The sequence below is a fragment of the Pteropus alecto genome, unplaced genomic scaffold, assembly GCF_000325575.1.
Source record: "Pteropus alecto unplaced genomic scaffold, ASM32557v1 scaffold365, whole genome shotgun sequence".
Classification (NCBI taxonomy): domain Eukaryota; kingdom Metazoa; phylum Chordata; class Mammalia; order Chiroptera; family Pteropodidae; genus Pteropus; species Pteropus alecto.
In genome coordinates, this window is record NW_006436299.1 from 336447 (window position 1) to 357075 (window position 20629).

General features: G+C 35.7%; 1 protein-coding gene across 4 annotated transcripts in view; it reads left to right on the plus strand.

Annotated features, from left to right (window-relative positions):
* Positions 1 to 20629, plus strand: part of CLCN5 (chloride voltage-gated channel 5) — a 158678-nt gene that overhangs the window by 99395 nt on the left and 38654 nt on the right. For all 4 annotated transcript variants that reach the window (XM_025047893.1, XM_006913401.3, XM_015590549.2 and 1 more), the window contains one exon: positions 16379 to 16525. In XM_025047893.1, the coding sequence (XP_024903661.1) occupies positions 16379 to 16525 (147 nt within the window). The remainder of the gene's footprint in view (positions 1 to 16378; positions 16526 to 20629) is intronic.

Genomic DNA, 20629 nt, shown 5'->3' on the forward strand with positions numbered 1-20629 from the left:
GGACTCTTTCATTTTCCTGGGTTTGTACGTCTATTTCCTTCACCAGGTTGGGGAAGTTTTCCATTATTATTTCTTCAAATAGCTCTTCAACATCTTATTTTCCCTCAGGTACCCTGATGACATGGATATTTTTACCTTTAATTGTGTCTCGTAGGCTCCTTAAATTATTATTATAGTCTTGGCTTCTTTTTTCTTGCCATTCTGATTGAGTGTCCTTGGCTTTCCCATCCTCTTTATTCACTTTGTTTATTCCATTTAATATACTTCTCATCTCAGATAATGCGTTCTTCATTTCTGACTGGTTCCCTTTTATAATTTCCATTTCCATTTTTATCTTTTTTATCTCTTTGTTGAAGTTCTCACAGAATTTATCTACACTTCCCAAAAGTTCATTGAACATCTTTATAACCAGTGTTTTGAACTCTGCATCTGTTAGATTACTTGACTCCATTATTCCTGGATCTCTGTGCTGTTTTCTCATATGGTTGCTGCTTTTTTGTCTTCTCATTTTGGCTGCCTTTTCTTGTCTGTTTCTATGTACTAAGCAATGCTCCTAAGTCTCCCGGTCTTATTAATGTGGATTTGTGAGGTAGATGTCTGTCCAGAGGCACAGTCCTGAGAGGGGTTCAGCTGCAGGCCAAATTTAGCCCCAGCCTGTGCCCCTCTGGGTCCACCTGTTAAGATTCAGCAAGCAATCCACAGATGCCGTGCTTATAGTTGCCTCAAAAGGCGACACCAGAAACTGAGGTCAGCTGCCTCCAGTGTGAATCTAGGCGCTGCTCAGGAAGGAGCACCTGACTCGCTGAGGACACTCCTGGATGCGGCTTGGGTGGGGCCGCAGAGTTGGGGGAGGTGGGGTTTCAGGGAATCCTCTCGGTGGAGTGACCTCTGTTATCCAGTTTGATGACGTCTAGGCTATGGCAGCTCTGTGTCTGCGCACTGGGAGCAGGGAGGGCTTAACAGGGAACAATGGATACCGCTGGCACTTTTACACAGAGCGAGTCTCACCTCAACCCTCACTCTGACAATGTCTCCCTGTAAGTTCCTGGTGCCCCCTGCATGTAGCCAAATTGCACTGGTGCTCAGAGCAGCAGGTCTGTCACTGTGAAAATCCACTCATGGCCGCGGCCCCTTTAAGAGGCGTCTGCTGCTGCCTCAGCTGCAGCCTCGTGAGACCGGGAAGCCTCGCGAGACTGGGCAGCCTTGCGTCCTCGTTCTATCCTACCTTCTGCTGTTGCAGGGTGATTTCTTGGATTTCTCCCTAGTTGTATGGCTTGTTCATCTAGATCCCAGGTGATGTTTCCTTGCTGCTGCTCCTTGTTTCCATCACAACTTTGATTTGGTCGCCAGAGGGATGAACAGAGCCTCTATCATCTACACCATATTTTTTTTCCCTTTCCCCTTAGCTTATTTTTGTCTAGGGGGTTCTTTATCTGTCCTTTGAGTCTAAATGATAGCTTTACTGGATAAAGCATTCTCGGTTGTAGATCCTAGGTTTTCATTACATTGAATATTTTGTGCCCAGCCCTTCTGTCCTGCATGGTTTCTTTTGAGAAATCAGCCGCCAGTCTTATGGGTGTGCCCTTGTAGTAATTACTTTTTTCTTGCTGATTTTAATATTCTTTCTTTGTATTTAACCTTTGGCATTTTAATTATGATGTGTCTTGGTGTGGGCCTCTTTGGGTTCCTGGTTTTTGGGACTCTCTGAGCTTCCTGTTTTTTTTTTTTCTTCAGGTGAGGGAAATTTTCCATCATTATTTCTTCAAAAAGCTCTTCAACTTCTTGTTTTCCTTCAGGTACCCCTATGATACAGATATTTTTACATTTAATAGTATCTCATAGGCTCCTTCACTTATTATAATCTTGGCTTCTTTTTTCTTGCTGTTCTGATTGGGTGTCCTTGGAATCCCTCTATATCGGTGGTTCGATCCTCTTCTTCATCCACTCTGTTAATTCTCTCTAATATATTCTTCATTTCAGATAATGTATTCTTCATTTCTGACTGGTTCCTTTTCATAATTTCCATTTCCATTTTTATGTTTTTATCTTTTTGTTAAAGTTCTTACTGAGTTCATTTACACATTCCCTAAGTTCATTGAGCAACTTTATAACCAGTGTTTTGAACTCTGCGTCTATTAGATTGCTTGACTCCATTATTCCTGGAACTCTGTTCTGTTGTCTCATATGTTTTCTGCTTCTTTGTCTTCTTTGGCTGCCTTTCTGTGTCTGTTTCTATGTACTAAACAAAGTTCCTAAGTCTCCCGGTCTTATTAATGTGGCTTTGTGTAGTAGGTGTCCAGCAGCACAGTCCTGAGAGGGGTTCAGCTGCAGGCTAAGTTTAGCCCCAGCCTGTGCCCCTCCGGGGCCACCTGTTAAGATTCAGCAAGCAATCCACAGATGCCGTGCTTTTAGTTATCTCAAGAAACCACACCAGAAACCGAGGACAGCTGCCACCAGTGTGAGTCTTGGCACTGCTCAGCAAGGATCATTGGACTCGCCCAGGACACAAGTGGATGTGTCTTGGGAGGAGCTGTGAGTTGGGGGAGGTGAAGTTTCAGGGAATCCTCTGGGTGGAGTGACCTCTGTTATTCAGTTTGAGGAAGTCTCAGCTATGGTGTTGCTGAGTCTGCACACTGGGATTGGGGAGGGCTCAACAGAGGAACAGTGGATACTGCCAGCAATTCTGCCCAGGAGAGAGCCTCGCCTCAGGCCCTCACTCGGACAACTCAGTGTCCGCCTGTAAGTTTCTGGTGCCTCCTGTGCAGCTGACCCGGAGCTGCTGCTTAGAGCGAGCAGCTCCGTCACCGTGAAAATCCACTCGCGGACACTGCCCCTTTAAGAGGCATCTGCAGCTGCTTGCTGCTGGGGCCTCAGCCTCTGTCCCACTAAGCGTTGGGGACAGGGCAGCTTCGTGTCTTTGCCCCCTCCTACCTTCTACCATTGTAGGTTGATTTCTTATTTCTCTCCCTAGTTATAGGGCTTGTTCATCTAGATCCCAAGCGACTTTCCTTGCTGTTTGTTCCATGTTTCTCTCACAACTTTGATTTGGTTGCAAGAAGAATGAACAAAACATCTATCATCTATGCCATTTTTTCCAAGAGAGCTAGCTCTAGGTTTTTTTGTTGATATTCTTTATCAAATTGAGGAAGTTACCCTTCATTCCTAGTTTGCTGAGATTATTATGAATAGATGTCAGATTTTGTAAAATACTTTTTTTGTATTAATATGCCTATAATGTTTCTTTTTTTAGCTTGTTGATGTGATGCATTACATTAATTGATTTTTTGAAGTTAGACCTGTCTTACATGCCTAAAATAAATCACAATTGGTATGGTATATAGTCGTTTTTATCCATTGTTGAATTTGATCTGCTGATATTTTTTTGAGGATTTTTGCAATGTTTAAGAGAGAGATTGGTCTATAGTTTTCCTTGTAATGTCTTTGTCTTGTTTAGATATTAAGATAATTCTAGCTACATAGAATGAGTTAGAAAGTATTGTCTTTGTTTTTATTTTTTGAAAGAAATTATAGAGAATTGATATAATTTCTTCTTTAAATATTTGGTAGAATTCACCAGTGATCCCATCTGGGTCTGGTACTTTCTGTTTTGGAAGGTTATTAATTAGTGATTCAGTTTCTTTAATAGATATAGACATATTCATTGATCTATTTCTCTTTGTATGAGTTTTCATAGATTGTATCTTTCAAGGAATTAATCCATTTCATCTAGGTTTTCAAATTTGTGAGCATAGAATTGCTAATAATATTCCTTTATTTTTGTATTGTTCATATGATTAATAGTGATGATCCTTGTTTCATTTTTGTTGTTAGTAATTTGTATCTTCTTTTTCTTAATTAACCTGGCTATACATTTGTTAATTTTATTGATCTTTTCAAAGAACCAACTTTTGGTTTTGATTTTCTTTATTGATTTCCTGTCTTCAATTTCACTGATTTCTTTTCTAATTTTTATTACTTATTTTCTTCTGCTTATTTTGGGTTTAATTTGCATTTCTTTTTCTAGTTTCCTAAGGTGAAAGCTTAGGTAATTTATTTTAGATCTTTCTTCTTTTCTAATATATGCATTCAATGCTGTAGATTTCCTTCTAAGCATTAGGTTTTCTGTATCCCACAAATTTTGATAAGTTATTTTTCATTTTCATTTAGTTCAAAATGTTTTTTTTTTTAATTTCTCTTGCAACTTCTTCTTTGACCCATGTGTTATTTAGATGTGTGTTGTTTAATCTTAAAGTATTTTGGGGTTTTCTACCTATCTTTCTTTATTGATTTCTAGTTTAATTCCATTATTATCTGAGCAGACTTTGTATGATTTTTTTTTCTTTAATTTGTTAAGGCATATTTCATAGCCCAGAATGTCAACTATTTTAGAGAATGTTCCATGTGAGCTGTATATTCTGATGCTGTTGTTAGATACTAAGTGTCTATAGATGTCAGTTAGGTCCATTTGATTGATGATTCTGTTCAACTTTGTTTTTACTGATTTTCTGCTGTTGGATCTGTCCATTTCCAGTAGAGGGGTATTGAAGTCTCCAACTATAACAGTGAGTTTATCTGTTTCTCCTTGCCATTTTATCAGTTTTTGCCTTATGTAATTTTATGCTCTGTTGTTAGGCACATAAACCTTAAGGATTGTTATGGCTTCTTACAGAATTGACCCTTTATCATTATGTAATGCCACTTTTCATCCCTGATAATTTTCCTTGCTCTGAAATCTGCTTTGTCTGAAATTAATATAACTACTTTAGCTTCCTTTTGATTAGTGGTAGCATGTTATATTTTTATCCATGTCCTTCCTTTTAATCTGTGCCTTTATATTTAAGGTAGATTTCTTATAGAAAACATAGTTAGATACTGCATTTTTACGCACTCTGACAGTCTCTGTCTTTTAACTGTTAGGATTAGACCATTGACGTTTAAAGTGATTCCTGATGTGATTGAGTCCATATGATCTGTCATATTTGTTACTGTTTCCTATTCATTGTCCTTGGTTTTTTTTCTTCCTTATTTTGTCTTCCACCCTTTTTCTGCCTTCTCTGGTTTTAGTCGAGCATTTTGTATTATTCTATTTTTTCTCTTAGCATACCAATTATACTTCTTTTTTAAAAATGTTTTTCAGTGGTTGCCCTTGTGTGTGCAATATACATTTACAACTAATCAAAGTCTTCTTTCAAATAACACAATATGACTTCATGGATAATGCAAGTACCATATAACAGGGTATTCTTACTTCCTTTTTCCTGTCCTTTATAACACTGCTGTCTCTTCACTTATCTGTAAGCTGTCATCACTGAATGCATTGTTGCCATTATTATTTTGAACAAACTTATCTGTTAGATTAATTAAGAATAAAAAATAACTAAATGTTAACTAGACTTATTGTAGTGATTATTTCACAGTATATACAAATATCAAATTATTAGTTGTATATCTGAAACATTACTGTTTTATGCCATATTATAACATGTTATGTTATATGACAATTATATCTCAATTTAAAAAAAGGCAGGTGGGGGAAAAGAATAAGGATTAAATATTTTATTTTAATTTATTCTTTCTCTAGCTCTTCCTTTCTTTATGTAGGCCTGAGTTTCTTACCTGTATAATTTTTTTTTCTTTCTGCAGAATTTCTTTTAACATTTCCTACAAGGCAGATATACTGCTAATTCCTTTAATTTTTGTTTTTCTGAGAAAAATCTTAATTTCTCATTCAGTTTTGAGGGATTATTTCTCTGGACTCAGAATTCTTGATTGATGGCTCTTTTCAACCCTTCATATATTTCATACTACTTTCTTCTTGATGGCATGGTTTCTGAAGAGAAGTTTGATGTAATTCTAATCCTTGCTCTTCTATAGGTAAGGCAGTTTTTCCCTCTGGCTACTTTCATGATTTTTTCTTTGATATTCTGCAGTTTAGATATGATATGTCTCGTTGTAGATTTTTAAAATATTTATCCTCCTTAGTGTTCTCTGAGAATTCTGGACATGTAGTTTGGCATCTATCATTAATTTTAGAATACTCTCATTATTGCTTCAAATGCAGTCAGTGTGCCACATAATGACATTTCAGTCAATGACAGACTGTATATATGACGATGATCCTGATAGATTATAATAGAGTTAAATTTCCTGTAAGAAATGGAGGATATGTGGTTCAGGAGTAATTTTTTTTTTTTCTCCGAAGGGAGCAATATCTGTGGGGCTTGGTAGTAGATTCCTTCTCATTCACAACACCTCAATTTTGAGTATATAGATTATATCTCAATCAGTCAGCTACTGACCTATTTCATTACATATTCAGAGGTGCTGCAGTCCTCCCATATCTAGCTTGATGCTCTTCAGAGTACCTTGCAGTAAATTCTTTGTCAAGGACCTAAGGTCCTGTACAAATACTGAGGTATACAGGAGCTAGTTTAATAAGTATTAAGTGCCACTGCCACTTTAGTAAAAGCTTTCTGTGGTAGTGTTGAGCCAGCCTGTTCCTGTCCTTTGGAAATATTTTCGGATCATAATGATGTAAAACATAGATAAGTTTTATTTCTTCTATCAGTTCTATGACAGAGAGAGTCCTTTGTGCCAGATAGGGTCAATGGAACCAAAAACAAATTTCCAAAGTCAAAATATTGAGTCCTCAGTTCTACATTTTCTCCATGTTAAACATGCTCTTTTTAAAACGAATACCACAAAGTTTCTTAATCTGACTCTTGCTCCAATTCACAATAGTCAAAACCACATTGCCATGACCATCCCTTAAGTTTTTTTCTATCTCTATCTTGATTTTTTTTTTTATTCCTTATGATCCTCAGGCCACCTTTTACTCCTTCCTGACAGTCACTAGTATGGTGTCTATGCCTTATCCAGCCAATTTCTCTTCAATATTTCCAATCAATCCAGCCCATATCCCTGTTCATGGAGTGGCATTGATAGCTTTGATGTTCTATTTCTGAACCTATAGGAAGGAAGCAGGGGAAAAGCTTGTGAGACAGTGTTCATAAAGTCTACAGTAGTGTACAGTAATGTCCTAAGCCTTCACATTCACTCACCACTGACCCACAGACTCACTGAGAGCAACTTTCAGTCCTGCAAGCTCCATTTACGGTAAGTGCCCCATACAGGTGTACCATTTTTTAGCTTTCATACCGTATTTTTACTTTTCATGTTTAGATATGTTTAGATATACAAATACTTACTATTTTGTTGCAGTTGCCTATAGTATTCAGCATAGTAACATGTCATACAGGTTTATCGCCTAGGAGCAATAAGCTATAACCATATAGCCTAGGTGTTTAGTAGGCTATACTGTCTAGGTTTGCGTAAGTGCACTCTGTGATGTTTGCATAATGATGAAATCGCCAAACAATGCATTTCTAAGAATGCATCTCTGTAATTAAATGGTACATGACTATTCTTTTTCTTTTCCTTTCTTTCTTCTCCTGGTATCCCCATTCTGCATTTGTTACGTCTTTTGTAGTTGTCCCACAGTTCTTGATATTCTGTTCATTTTTTAATTCTGTTTGCATTTCAGTTTTGGAACTTTCTCTTGATATTTCTTCAGGCTTGCTGATTCTTATCTTCTGCTGTGTCCAGTCTATTGACGATCAAAGACATTCTTTATTCCTTTTGTAGATCACTTACATTTCATTTTTATTTTTTTCTTAGAGTTTCTATCTCTCTGCTTACATTACTCATCTGTTCTGACATGTTGTCCACCTTTTCCATTAGGGCCCTTAGCATATTATAGTTATTTTAAATTGCTGTTGTGATAAAGCTAACATTTTTTTCATATCTTGCTCTGTCTCTCCAGGTTGTTTTTTTTTTTTTCTTTTAGTATGCTTGTAAATTTTTGTTGGAAGCTGGACATAACATATGGGTTAAAAAGTAACTAAGGTAAATAGGCCTTTAATATGAGGTTTTATGTTTATCTGGAAGAGGTTAGGATGTGTTTACTGTTTGCTGTAGCTGTATGTGTCAGAGACTAAAATTTTCTCTAGTGTCTTTTTTTGTCTCTTCTATTTGGTTTCCCTAGAGATGACTTCTTAAATAAAGTTTAAGACATGCAATTTTTGTAGTTGTATTCACCTGTTGTTATTCAGGAGCCCTATTGATGTGGTAGTCAGGTGGTGTGGAGAAGGGAAGTGTTCTATAGTCCTATGATTAAGTTTGAGTCTTTTAGTAAGCCTGTACCCCTTGGTTGTGAAATTCACAAGTGTTTCTCAGTTTTGTTTTGTTTTCTTTCTCTTATGTGAGACAGGAAGACTAGAGGGAGCTAGAGTTGAGGTTTCTTTTTCTTTTTTTTTTTTTTTTTCCCTAATTTGGTTAGGCTTCTTAAAATAGTTTCTCTTGTTAAGATGAACTGAATGCTCTGGTTCATTTCTCTGCCCCCTACTGGAAGCACAAGGAGATTTTTCTCTGGTGTTCACCAGTAGAGCTCCTGGAGGCAAAATTTACAGAAATGTAGGGTCCCCCGAAGACTGGTCCTTCTCTAGTTCTTAACTCTCAAATTTGTCCACACTGAGCCTCCAGCTATTCTTCAATTACAATTTAAGTTCTCCTACCCTGGTACTGGTTCTCATGGATGTTTCTGCTTATATGAGCTATGAATCTATGTATCATCCTGTCTGTCTCCCCAATTTGGAGGGCAGTAGTTTTCCCTATGACCTCAGTTCTCTGATGGATCTAAGAAGAATTGTGGATTTTCATTTTGTCCAGCTTTCTTCTCATTGTGAGGATCAGAGTGACGACTTCCAAGGTCCTTACCTGCTCTCCCGGAAACTGGAAGTCCTCCTTTGATTTTTACTTGGATATTTGTATCCACCTTTTTAATGATCTTTTTCAGTGATAAAGATAAATGAAGTGTTCCTTTCACTTCATTTTATTGCATATATTCCTTGATGCAAAAAATTATTTATTTTTAGTACATATAAATTAATCATTTTATATCTTTCTATAGTCAGGGATAATTTTGTCTATTCTCTACATCTGGGATAAATATACTATTCTGTGTTTTTTTTAAACCAACTGTAAAAAAGCCCATTTGGGATTTATTGCCATATGATTTATGTTGTAATCTTATATTGTTTTCCATTTTGATATCTAGCAATCCTTCAACTGTTTACTAAAAAGTGATTCTTCTATATTTGTGTTGCTTCTGGTTTATCAACTATTAAGTTCTTATAATAGTTTGTATCTTTTGCTAGAATCTCTATTCTTAATTCTGTAAGGTTTCGATGATTGTTTCTTTGTAGAAAATTAAAATCTGACAGGATAAGTTTGCCATATTTACATTTAAGAAAATACATACACTAGTATCCTTGCCTACTTATTTTTCTAGATGAATTTCACTAACAACCTTTCAAGTTATATAAAGGATGCCATGGGGACTTTAGAGTAATATATGGATATAATACAATGCAAATTAGGATCTGTTTCATTATTGCTATATTTAGACTTTCCATCCAAGAGCAAGATAGATCTGGATTGACATGTCTTCGTTTTCCTCCTGCTTAGCTTTTATAAATTTTAGAGTAATATTGTATTTATGTCTCCATTATAAATAAATTATTGTATTTTCTAATTTCATAGTTGTACATAGGAATGCAGTTTTTAAATATATTTACCTTATAATTATCTTTATTTGTTTTAGTTAATATGCCTAGAGTTGTATAGATATGCATTCGTGCAATCCAAATATCAGAATATTATATTTCTTCCTTTCCTATATATAGTAAGTCCTCACTTAACATTGTTGATAGGTTCTGCAACTTAAAGCAAAACAATGTATAACAAAACCAACTTTACCACAGGCTAATTGATGTAAATAAGACTTGTTACTATGGCATCACATCAACAGTATAAGAATATGATGTTGAACAAAACAATGTTATTCAAGGACCTGGGATACATTCTCCACTTTTTTCCTCTTAAAGTTTTTTTGTACCATGTTAAGTATAATTGGCAATAGGAGGCATCATTTCCTTCCTGTATTAAATGGAATGATATTTTGCTTCTTGGTTTTAGTTAAAATATTTGATATCATGTCAAGAAAGAAATCTCTGCCTGGAATATATTTAAATATTCATAATAAGTATAAATTTTAAAAATCCATTTTTGACATCTTTTGAGATAAGTATGACTTTTAAAATTGTATCTGTCAATCTGACAAATTATGTTGAGTTTCCCTTGTGATACCAGTCTTGTGTTTTGGAATAAACCTTCTTTATTTATATCAGGCAAATCTTTCAATCTGATGCTATATTCAGTTTGTTAAAGTTTATTTAGGAGTTTTAATCCTATATTTCAAAGTGAAAGTAATCTATAAACTCTGTTTTGAGTGTTGTTTTTGTCAGGCCTGACAGACCATTGTCGTTGAACCTCATGGCACTTCTGTAGCCATCTTGTGGGTGTGGCCCAAGTATAGTTTCTCTAGTTTTTATTCTTTCTCTATTTCAGCAACTCTCAAAGATTAATCTGCAGATTCTTGAGACCCTTTTTGGGGGGGGGTCTGCAAGATCAAAACTGTTGTCATATTCATATTTCATATAATATGAATAATATACAGAATGCCATGCGCAGATCAACAGATATTTTTGTGGAGCAAAAATAAGAAATAGAAAAGTGTATTGCTTCTTTGTGCTTGTTAGCATTGGAATATGTGATATACATTATATTTTCATTTGAAGGGTCACATGTATCAGCTCACCCATTGATTTATACTTCTGTTTTTGCCAAATGGGCTAGTTGAGATGGAAGTATTAATTTATTTGAACCAACACATATCACTGTCACTAGTGAAACAAGATGCCAGTATGCTATACCACAAACTAGTGTCATATCCCACCCCAACCTGGCTCTTTCAGTGAAACTGTTAGGAATATGTTTCCTCCTCCATCCTAAATCACCTATATCAAAACTGAAAGTAGCAAACTACCTTCCTAGCCTTTCTTCTTCTCATGCTTCCAGCCCACTGCTGCCACACTTACCTCTTAAAGTCATGTTTTTATCATGTTGTTCCTCAAAAACCACTGTGACTCCATTGGTTTCCCAGGTCCATCATGATCAATCTCCATCTGTTTGCTCAAAGATACCTACCCTGTCCTCTAGTCAAGCACAAATGCCAGCCTTGTTCTCATCGCAACACTGTGGCCATTTTACACTGGGCCTAGAATATCCTCTTTCCTCCATGAAGCCTTCTCTCGCTTACAATCTCTCCTCCATTTTTGAATACCAAATGCACTTTTATTTTAAAAGTTTAATACTTAGCTGTTGTATAATTGCGTTACGTGAAAATTTTTCTTCCCAACTAGATCATAAATTCCTTGAGAGTAATGACAGGGTAACAAATGCTTTTCGTATCCCCAATTCTCTACCCTCATAGTGCAAGGCATAGATTTATTGAGTACCAGCCATATAAATATGTTGATTGTATGTTTACCTTTCCTCTCCAGTGGGAATCCTTCTCAATAAGCATTTATTGAGCATGTACTCTGGAACACGAGTTGTTGGGACAACAGAAATGAGAAGGACATGGTGCATGTAGTCACAAGACTCGGTGGAAGAGATTATAGAATCAACATAGATGTCTGAACAAAGAGAGTATTGAGGGAAAAGCCTTTTTAAACTGGTCCTAGATGGATTGAATGAGATTTCGCCAGGTTGAAAAGAGGATTGAGGGAGAGGGCTGGGTGGGATTCCAGATAGAGTATCTGGCCTGAGCAAAGGCATAGAAGAATAAAAGTACATGGCCTATATGGAGTATAACAAATTTGTGGCAGTAGACAAGTCTCTCTTGGTAGATAGGATTTGACACATCCTTGAATGTCATGAAAATAAATTTAAACTTGACCCTATAGGCAGTGGGGAACCAGCTTATGATTTTAAGCAAGAAAGCGACATAAGGCTCTGAAAGTGCCTTTAAGCTGAAAGCATCAGCTGTGTAACACAAATATCAACCAAAACATTTTCCCTTGATCACTCTCCTCCATAGGCCTCCATTATATGACAAGCACTATATGTATATCCACCATTTGGGATAATAAATCCAATCTCCTTACTTTGTTCCTGGGCTACCCTAAATTCTAACTGATCTCAGGCTTGTGGCCATCTAGAGTTGTTGTTGTTGTTGTTGTTGTTGTTGTTGTCGTTGTTGTCGTTGTTGTTTGGTCCATCAGAGGTTTGATTTATTCCAGATATGCCATTCTCTGGATCGACATGTGATAGTGAAGACCCAAAGTGTTGTGGTGAGAGAACTAGGCTTAGAGTTCAACTAGATGTGGATTCAAATCTCAGCTTTAAAGAACTTTAAATTATTTCTTCATTTTTCTGCTGCTTTAACTTTTCCTCTTGAACTTCTTAATATCAAAATAAAACCAAAGACTACCAGAATGGTTTATCCATGAACAAATATCACTTTCAAATTTACTGATTGTATTTATTTCCTTTGTTGAATTCCCATTTATAGCATCTGCTTTGCTTGATTTGCTTGCTGCTTCTAATTTTCTTTTCTTGACCCTTTATTTCTATGTACTTATTAAGGAAGCACTTTATAACCCAAACAGTAAACCAGATACCTGCTCCAGGAAATGTTTGGAATGAAGTAGCTCAATTTAGCTGAATTGTTCTGTGTCAGTGGGTTACAGGAAGGAGTTTGTAAAGTCCCTATGGGGAAACTGGTAAGTTTTCCAGCTTCTCCTTTGTTGAATTTTCATCTTGTACCGTCATTATTTTGTTTTAATGAATTCCTAGAACAATAGTTACACCCATCTGAAAATATGACTACAGAACATATCCCAAAGCCAAACATAAATTATTTTTGCACTCCCCATACATTTTAATTCTATCGTTTGTGTGGCTAATGTAGAGTTGTTGGAATTCTGTATTTTAAACCATTTCCTGAATGAAACATGTAAACAGTGGAGAGAAAGGGAAAGGATTCTGCTTCATTTTGCAAATTGTCTTGCTTTCTTTCAGTGCTAGTCACTGTGTAGAATTCATGGGCACTTAATAAATTTAAACAAAAAGAAAACCTCTCGAATTGTACTACCCTGTTAGTCTTAGTTCTCATCAGCTAAAATGGTTCTTATTTTCAGCTAAGATTTCCAGAAACCTTGAATATCTACTTTAACATTAATTTCATAGGATCATTGAATGAGGTAAATCCCAGAGTTAGACAAATATTAGCTGCAAATATTGACTCTGATGCCACCTGAATTTTAAAAGTAAAGTTGATGTGGAGGGTGAGCGTCCAGGAACAGTCCTTGTTTGAATTTTATTATTTCTGTTTAAGTTAATGTTATTTCTTTTGTTGTTGTTGTTCATTTTCATCCTATTGAGTTTAAAGTAGTAACAGAATTGTCAAATGGAGTTCTTAGGAATTCAGGACTGGAGGTTGAGGTAGAGATGAGAGCTAGAGACAGTAGATTTCCTTAAAGGATAAAATTAAGTACAGTAGTTCCCCCTTTATTCACAGTTTCGCTTTCCATGTTTTAATTACCCACAGTCGACTGTGGTTCAGAAATGTTAGATGGAAAATTCCAGAAATAAAAAATTCATAAGTTTTAAATTGTACACCATTCTGTGTGCCATGATGAAATCTCACAAAGTCCTGCTCTGTCTCACCCAAGATGTGAATCATCCCTTTGTCTAGTGTATCCATACTGTATATGCTACCCACTGTTAGTCACTTAGTGGCTATCTCAGTTACCAGCTATATTATCAGAGAGAGACTGCATTCACATAACTTTTATTATAGGAAATTGTTATAATTATTCCATTTTATTATTTTTAATTTCTTACTGTGCTTCTTTTATAAATTAAACTTTATTTATAGGTATGTATGTACAGGGATAAAACCGTATATGTAGGGTTTGGTACTAATCATGGTTTCAGGAATCCCCTGGGAGTCTTGGGATTTATTCTCCATGGATAAGGTGGGGACTTTTGTAAACCAGAAGGCAGGGAAGGAGCTGTTATCTCAGATCCAGAGCAAAGTAGAGGGGCTGTTTTTTCTTAAAGAGGGAAAACACATCTTCCTGGATGACAGGAAGGAAGACAGAGAGATTCAGGGTTTCCTATCTGTTGTTAGTAATAGGAAAAAACTGCTAAGGAACCTAGGTCAGGTTCCCTAGAAGTGGCAATTGAGACAGGGAATTTGTATAAGTGCATTGCTTCAGGAGTTCTTGGAAAAGAAGAGTGAAGGAAGCAAGATAGAGCTGGGGGAAGAGTCCCTCGAGGATGAAGGGTTGGGGAGCAGTGAAGGAGTTTGGCTAAGACCACAAAGCATGGATTCTTAGTGTCCTAGGACTCATTTGATCTACATAGCAAGGTTAGAGTTTTGTAGCTAAGGACATGGTTTTATGATCAGTAATTTTGTACATTATTAGTACCTTTGGATAAATGACCCTACTCTATGTGACCATATGTCACATCAGCATGGTAATCTTCCTGGGGAACCTATTGTTTAATTAACATCTGCACAGAGTTCAAGTTACTTGTGCATATTAAGGAAAGATATTGAGAATGCCTTTCTATTTATATTCATCCTTATCCATAAGTGACCAGCAGGTTTTCCTTAGAATATCTGTTCTCTTGGTTTCAACCATCACCTTGAGCTGATAACTCCCAAATCTTTGTCTCCCAAACTTCATCTCATCTGGCTTACCCAGCATCATTTTTTGTATCTGTCTAACTATTCCACAATGATTTATACATAGTAGGTGGTTCATAAATATCATTCACACGTCAGTCAGTCTGGTCTCTTTATTATAAGTGAGGTATTGTGAAATTGAACACATGATTTGGAGCTTAACTTTTATTTGACACTAACTGAGCAAGTTACTTAGCCTCTCTGAGCTTTAGTTTCCTCATCTGCACTAGGAGTGATAATGCCATAGCATAGGAACGTTGGAAAAATTAAGTGAAAGAGTTCACTTTTAAGCATATAGTCCAGTGCCTGAAAACTGATAAGTATCTGGTAAAAGTTGTTTTTTTTTTTCTCTTTTATGGTCAATGTTTAAAATATTTATCCACTATGATTCCAATTTTTCAGGCCTATTGCTTAATTTAACCTATTTGGTTTTTACCACATTCATCACACATAATTCTGGTAACCTAGAATAAGTAGTTTCTTTAAAAAGTCGGAATACCTCAAAAGGAATATTGTTTGCCTAACCTAATAGAATTTTGCTGACTATGATTCTGAATCAAGATTTCATAAAAAAAAAAAATGGGAAGGCAAGGTAGATAATGTAAAGTTGGCTATAATGCTGTTTTTACACTTGATCTTAGCCAAAAGGCCAAGAATCGATATATAATGCTGTTTTCTTAAAAAACAAAATACTAAGTTTTTTTTTCCTGAAATATAAAGCTCTTTTTAATTAAAGTATAGTTGACTGTACTAAGATTTTTTTTTCTGAGTAGAATTTATATGTGAAGATTCACACTTGGGATATAAAAAATGTTTCATCTTTAATATTAAATTCTTGAGCAGAGAACAACATTGAATGGAACAGTATGCCTTTTCCTCCCAGTATTTCTGTGCATCTATATTGTGTTAGGAGCTCTGGGAGACTCAGGCATAAAGAAATGTTTCTCCCAAATGGTTAGCACATTTCTTGATAATTATGAGTAGTTTTTCTTTTTTATTTCAGTTGATTACTTATGAACTACTATGAGTTTTGTACACATGTCCTCATATGGTTTGTTTGTTTGCATGGTTCTCAAAAAATTGCTCTCAACTATATGGTAAGAGTAGAGGTACATTATTACATCTGGAGGGTAACTGAATATACTAAGTAGTTTGCATGTCTATATTATCAAAGTAAGAGTATGAAAGAAGACATAAGAATAAATGGTAACTTAAAAGGTGAAAACTACCCAAATGTCCATCAACTGATGAATGGATAAGCAAACTGTGGTATATCCATAAAATGGGTATTATTCAATTCTAAAAAGGAGCGAAGTACTGATACATGCTATAATGTGGATAAGTCTTGAAAACATTATGAGAAGTGGAAGAAGCCAGACACAAAAGACCATATATTATATGATTACATTTGTATGACATCCAGAACCAGCCAATCATAGAAACAGAATGGGAATTGAGGTTATAAAGGGTTGAGGGGAGGATGAAGAGTTATATTTACTGGGTACAGAGTTTCTGTTTGGGATGATGAAAAATTTCTGGTAATGGATAGTGACGATTGCACAATATCATAAATGTATTTAATGCTGCTGAATTGTCTAGTTTAAAATGGGTCAAATGGTAAATTTTATGTTATGTGTATTTACCACAATTTAAAAAACAGTAAATGGTAAGGGTTTTGGAGGTCATTATAATAAGCCTCCTGTTTTCCTTTCTGCACAGGAGCCATGGACAACAGAGGCTTTCAGCAGGGGAGTTTCAATAGCTTTCAGAATAGCTCCAGTGATGAAGACTTGATGGACATACCAGGGACAGCTATGGATTTCTCCATGAGTGATGATGTTCCTCCGTTAGATGGAGAAATAGAAGGTATCATTATTGCTAATGACAATTTATCTTTTAAAAAAGGATTTTTAATGTACATATAGTTAAATTAATTAATTTTCTGGTACACAGTCCTGTGAATTTTATCACATGCATAGATTCTTGTATCCACCACCACTGACAGGATACAGAATAGTTCAATACTCAAAAGAATCCCCTCTTGCTATCTCTTTGCAGTCAGACCTCCCTACCCCCAACACCTGATAACCAGTGATCTATTCTCTGTCCCTATAGTTTTTCCTTTTCAAGAATGTCATATAAAAATGTAGTTGCATAATATGTTACCTTTTGAAACCGACTTCATATACTTAGCTTAATGCTTTGGAAATTCACCCAAGTTATTCATTCCTTTTTCTTGCTGAGTAGTATACCATGGAGTGGGGTTGCTGGATCTTGTGGTAAATGTATGTTGAATTTTATAAGAAACTGCCAAACCATCTTCCAGACTGGCTGTACCATTTTGCATCTGAACTAGCTATGTATGATAGTTCTACTTGTTCCACATCCTCGACAGCTCTTGGTATGTTCCATAATTTTTTATTTTAGCCATTCTAATAGGTATGTAGTGTTATCACATCATAGTTTTAATTTCCCTAATGGCTTATCATGTTTTATGTGCTTATTTGCCAGTCTTACATACTCTTTGATGAAGTGTCTGTTTAAATTCTTTCTCTTTTTTATAATTGTTTTTTTGTTTTTAGTATGTGGAATACATTTATAAAATGAGAATTCCTCTCATCTAGTATTTGACTATCCAGTAACATCATACTTTTCAATAGCTGCATACAATTTCATAGTATAGCTGTATTATTAAATAGTAGTTTATTTAGCCAAGCTTCTATTGATGCACGTTTCAGTGGTCTCCAGTCTTTTGCTATTATAAACAGTGCTGCAATGAATAACCTTGTGTGTGCGTATGTGTATGTACATAGATATCTTTTAAGTATGTGAAAGCATTTCTGTACCGTGAGTGTATAAGACTGCTTATTTCTCCACAGCCTTGCTGGTGTTGAATATTATAATTTGTTTTTCATCTTTACAATATGATAAGTAAAATAGATAAAGAAATACATTCCCATTGTTTTAAATTTTACTTTTTTAAATTAATGAAATCGAACATTTTTTCATATGTTTACTAACCATTTAAATTTCTTTTTCTGAAAGTTTCCTGTTCATATAATAGGATTAATCTTTTGTCTAACATAGGTTAAATATGTTTTTTCCATTTCTGGTTTGCCTTTGTTAACTTTGTTTTTCAATCTACAAATATCTAAAAAATATCATAAACTAGGTATATCGCCCTTTTCTTTTGTGACTTCCGAGTTTCTTGTAATTAGAAAGGACTGCATCACTTTAAGATTAAATTTGTATAATTACTTTAAACTGGTTCTTTAACTAATTGAGATTGCCATTCTCAGAGTAAAGTCAGAGGACCAGAAACTACTGTCAGAATTCAGTATTTAGCAAATTTGTATTAAGGACATATAACATTGCAGATACTTTGCTAGGTTCTGGGAATTAGCAAGGCTTTAAGGCACCATCCCTGCCTTCACGAAGTTGATTCTAGCTAGCTAAATAGACACCTAAGGACTTTTGATAGTACCTATCTCTTAAAGTCATTTTCAGGATTAAATGGGGTAATAACATATAAAAGTGCTTATATCTGTACCTGGCATCAAGTTAATGCTCAATAAAAAGTTATTATCATTATTATTATTTCTATTATAACCCTGTATTTTAAGTGCTATAACTCTTACAAGAACTTAGCAGAAGAAGCATTCTGTCTGTGCGTGTGTGTGTGTGTGTGGGATTGAAAAAGATTTCATGTATTTGAGAAGGGCCTTGAAAGATTAGTTATTTGATAGGGAGAAGAGGATTCCAGGTAGAAAGCAAGCTTTTACAGAGATATCAACAGTCATAATATACAGAGTTGCAAAGGCAGAATATGAGCCCATGTAAGTAAGTTGGGGCCTTCATTCTCACACTAAGAAGTTTGGATTAACTTTATTGTCACTGTGAGGACAAATTTCTTTACCCATTCATTTAACAAATATTTTTTGAGCATCTGTATGACCCAGGCACTATTGCCGGCACTGGGATACAGTAGTGGAATTAATTTAGATAAGATCCAAGATGACCTGGAATTTAAATCTAGTTGGGTAAATGAATAAACAGATTACCTAGTTAATTACCCATTGCGATAAATACTAGGATAGAAATAAACAATGGTAATAGAAGGTAACTGGGGCTTAACATTAGTTAGAAAGGTCAGGGAAGGCCTCTCTAAGGAGGTGACCAACTTGGGATAAACACACTAGTATGAAAATTGCAGGTTCAAAAGGATATCAAGAAATTTGCCTAGTAAAGGTATCTCAGGAAAGTGACAGTAGAAGAGTGTCCTTGTATTTGAAATTCACAAAAGGAAGGTACTCACTGTTTGGTATTTACTGGTTTGCCATATTTGCCTACTTCTATAAAAGGGACATGTGTTTGTGTATCACTTCCACTTATGTATAGGTATAACCATAGTGAGTCAGTTATATCAATTACTTGCTCTAGAGAAGTGGTCATTTAGAACTTGAACTGGCTACCTCTCCCAAACCAGAGTGGTTTAGCTTAGTTATCATCATTGCTTGTAATAGAAAATGATTTCATATAGCATTCAGATTTCTAAAGTACTTTGTGTGTTCACATTGCTCTCAGTAGGTGATTGGGACAAGTGAGTATCCGTTATTCCCATTTAATAGACTAGAAAACTAAGACAGACAAGATTTTGACATTGCCTATGATTGTAGAGTATGTTTTTACATGAGAAGTCCTTCACTTTTAAATAGCCTTTACAGGAGAATGACTGCTTGTGGTTTACAAGTTCTGACCATAAAATAATAAAAGGCTGTTTTCCATGAGCTACACATGAAAATCAGTCATTACACTCTGTAGCAATGCATTTTCTTGCTTTGCTTTTTAATTGTTCTTACTTTAACGTTTTCACATGGAACTTCCTAATAAAAACAACAAAAAAGGTCATAAAGTCCTATATATTTGGTGGTGAAACTGTGCATAATTGTACCAGGCACAATAGCATGTAGTAAAAAGATTAGTTAAAAGGAACTTGAAAGGCAATAGAGTGGTTCTTGTTTTCCAGATGGCTAGAAGGATTGATTTATGAAGAATGAATAAATAAAATATGCATGGCACAGTTAAATGCATTTGAGATAGTGTTATAATAGTCTGTAAATTAGAGGAAACATAAACATGGAGATCTGAAAGAAGGGGATAGGGAAGAAAATAGAAAGAGTTTGAGTAACGGGAAAAAATTCAGAGTTATTCTCATAGGCCATCTGTTCTCACTTGCCTGCCTCTGCAGCCTAGACCTCATGGTCAACAATTCATTCATTTATCCATTCACTCATTCAATATTTATGAAGCACCTAGATTTGAACCGATCACTGTGCTGTCTTAGTAATGCTCTTTGAGTCCCTTCTTCTCCTCACCTGCTTGTATTTCTACCTACCATGCCTTACTGCTACTCTCTAACTGTTGAATGAGGAGACATTCCTGGCAGAGAGCAACAGAGGTAAAGGCACAGCAGCATGAGTCTTTTCTATTCAAGAAACAGAATCTATGTGTCAGAATTCTGAGGCTCCAAAGGTGGGACTGGTAGCAGTTGGAGCTGGAGGGAGGGGAGCAGGGAATAAGGTGAGAGATCTAGTTAGAAATCTAGGTGGGTCCAGATTGTTTTTGCCTTTGAACCTTATCTTATAATGATTTAAAAACAGGAATGTTATGATTGAATTTGCGTTTTAGAGAATTTATGGCAGTGTGGAGGATGGATTCACGGGAAGGGTAGGTTAGAGAATGGAAGACCAGTTAAACTGTTATTTTTTAAAAATCTAGGTGAAAGATCAAAAGCCCTGAATTAAGACAACAGGAATGAAGAGGAAGGACTAAGTTCTAGAGAAATTTCAGAGGGAGTATTGATAGGACTAATTAGATATAGGGAATAAACTAGAAGAGAGTCATGGGTGACTTCAAAGTTCAGGCAGGTCATGGCCCCCTAGCATGTGACAATGGGCTTGGGCTACCCCT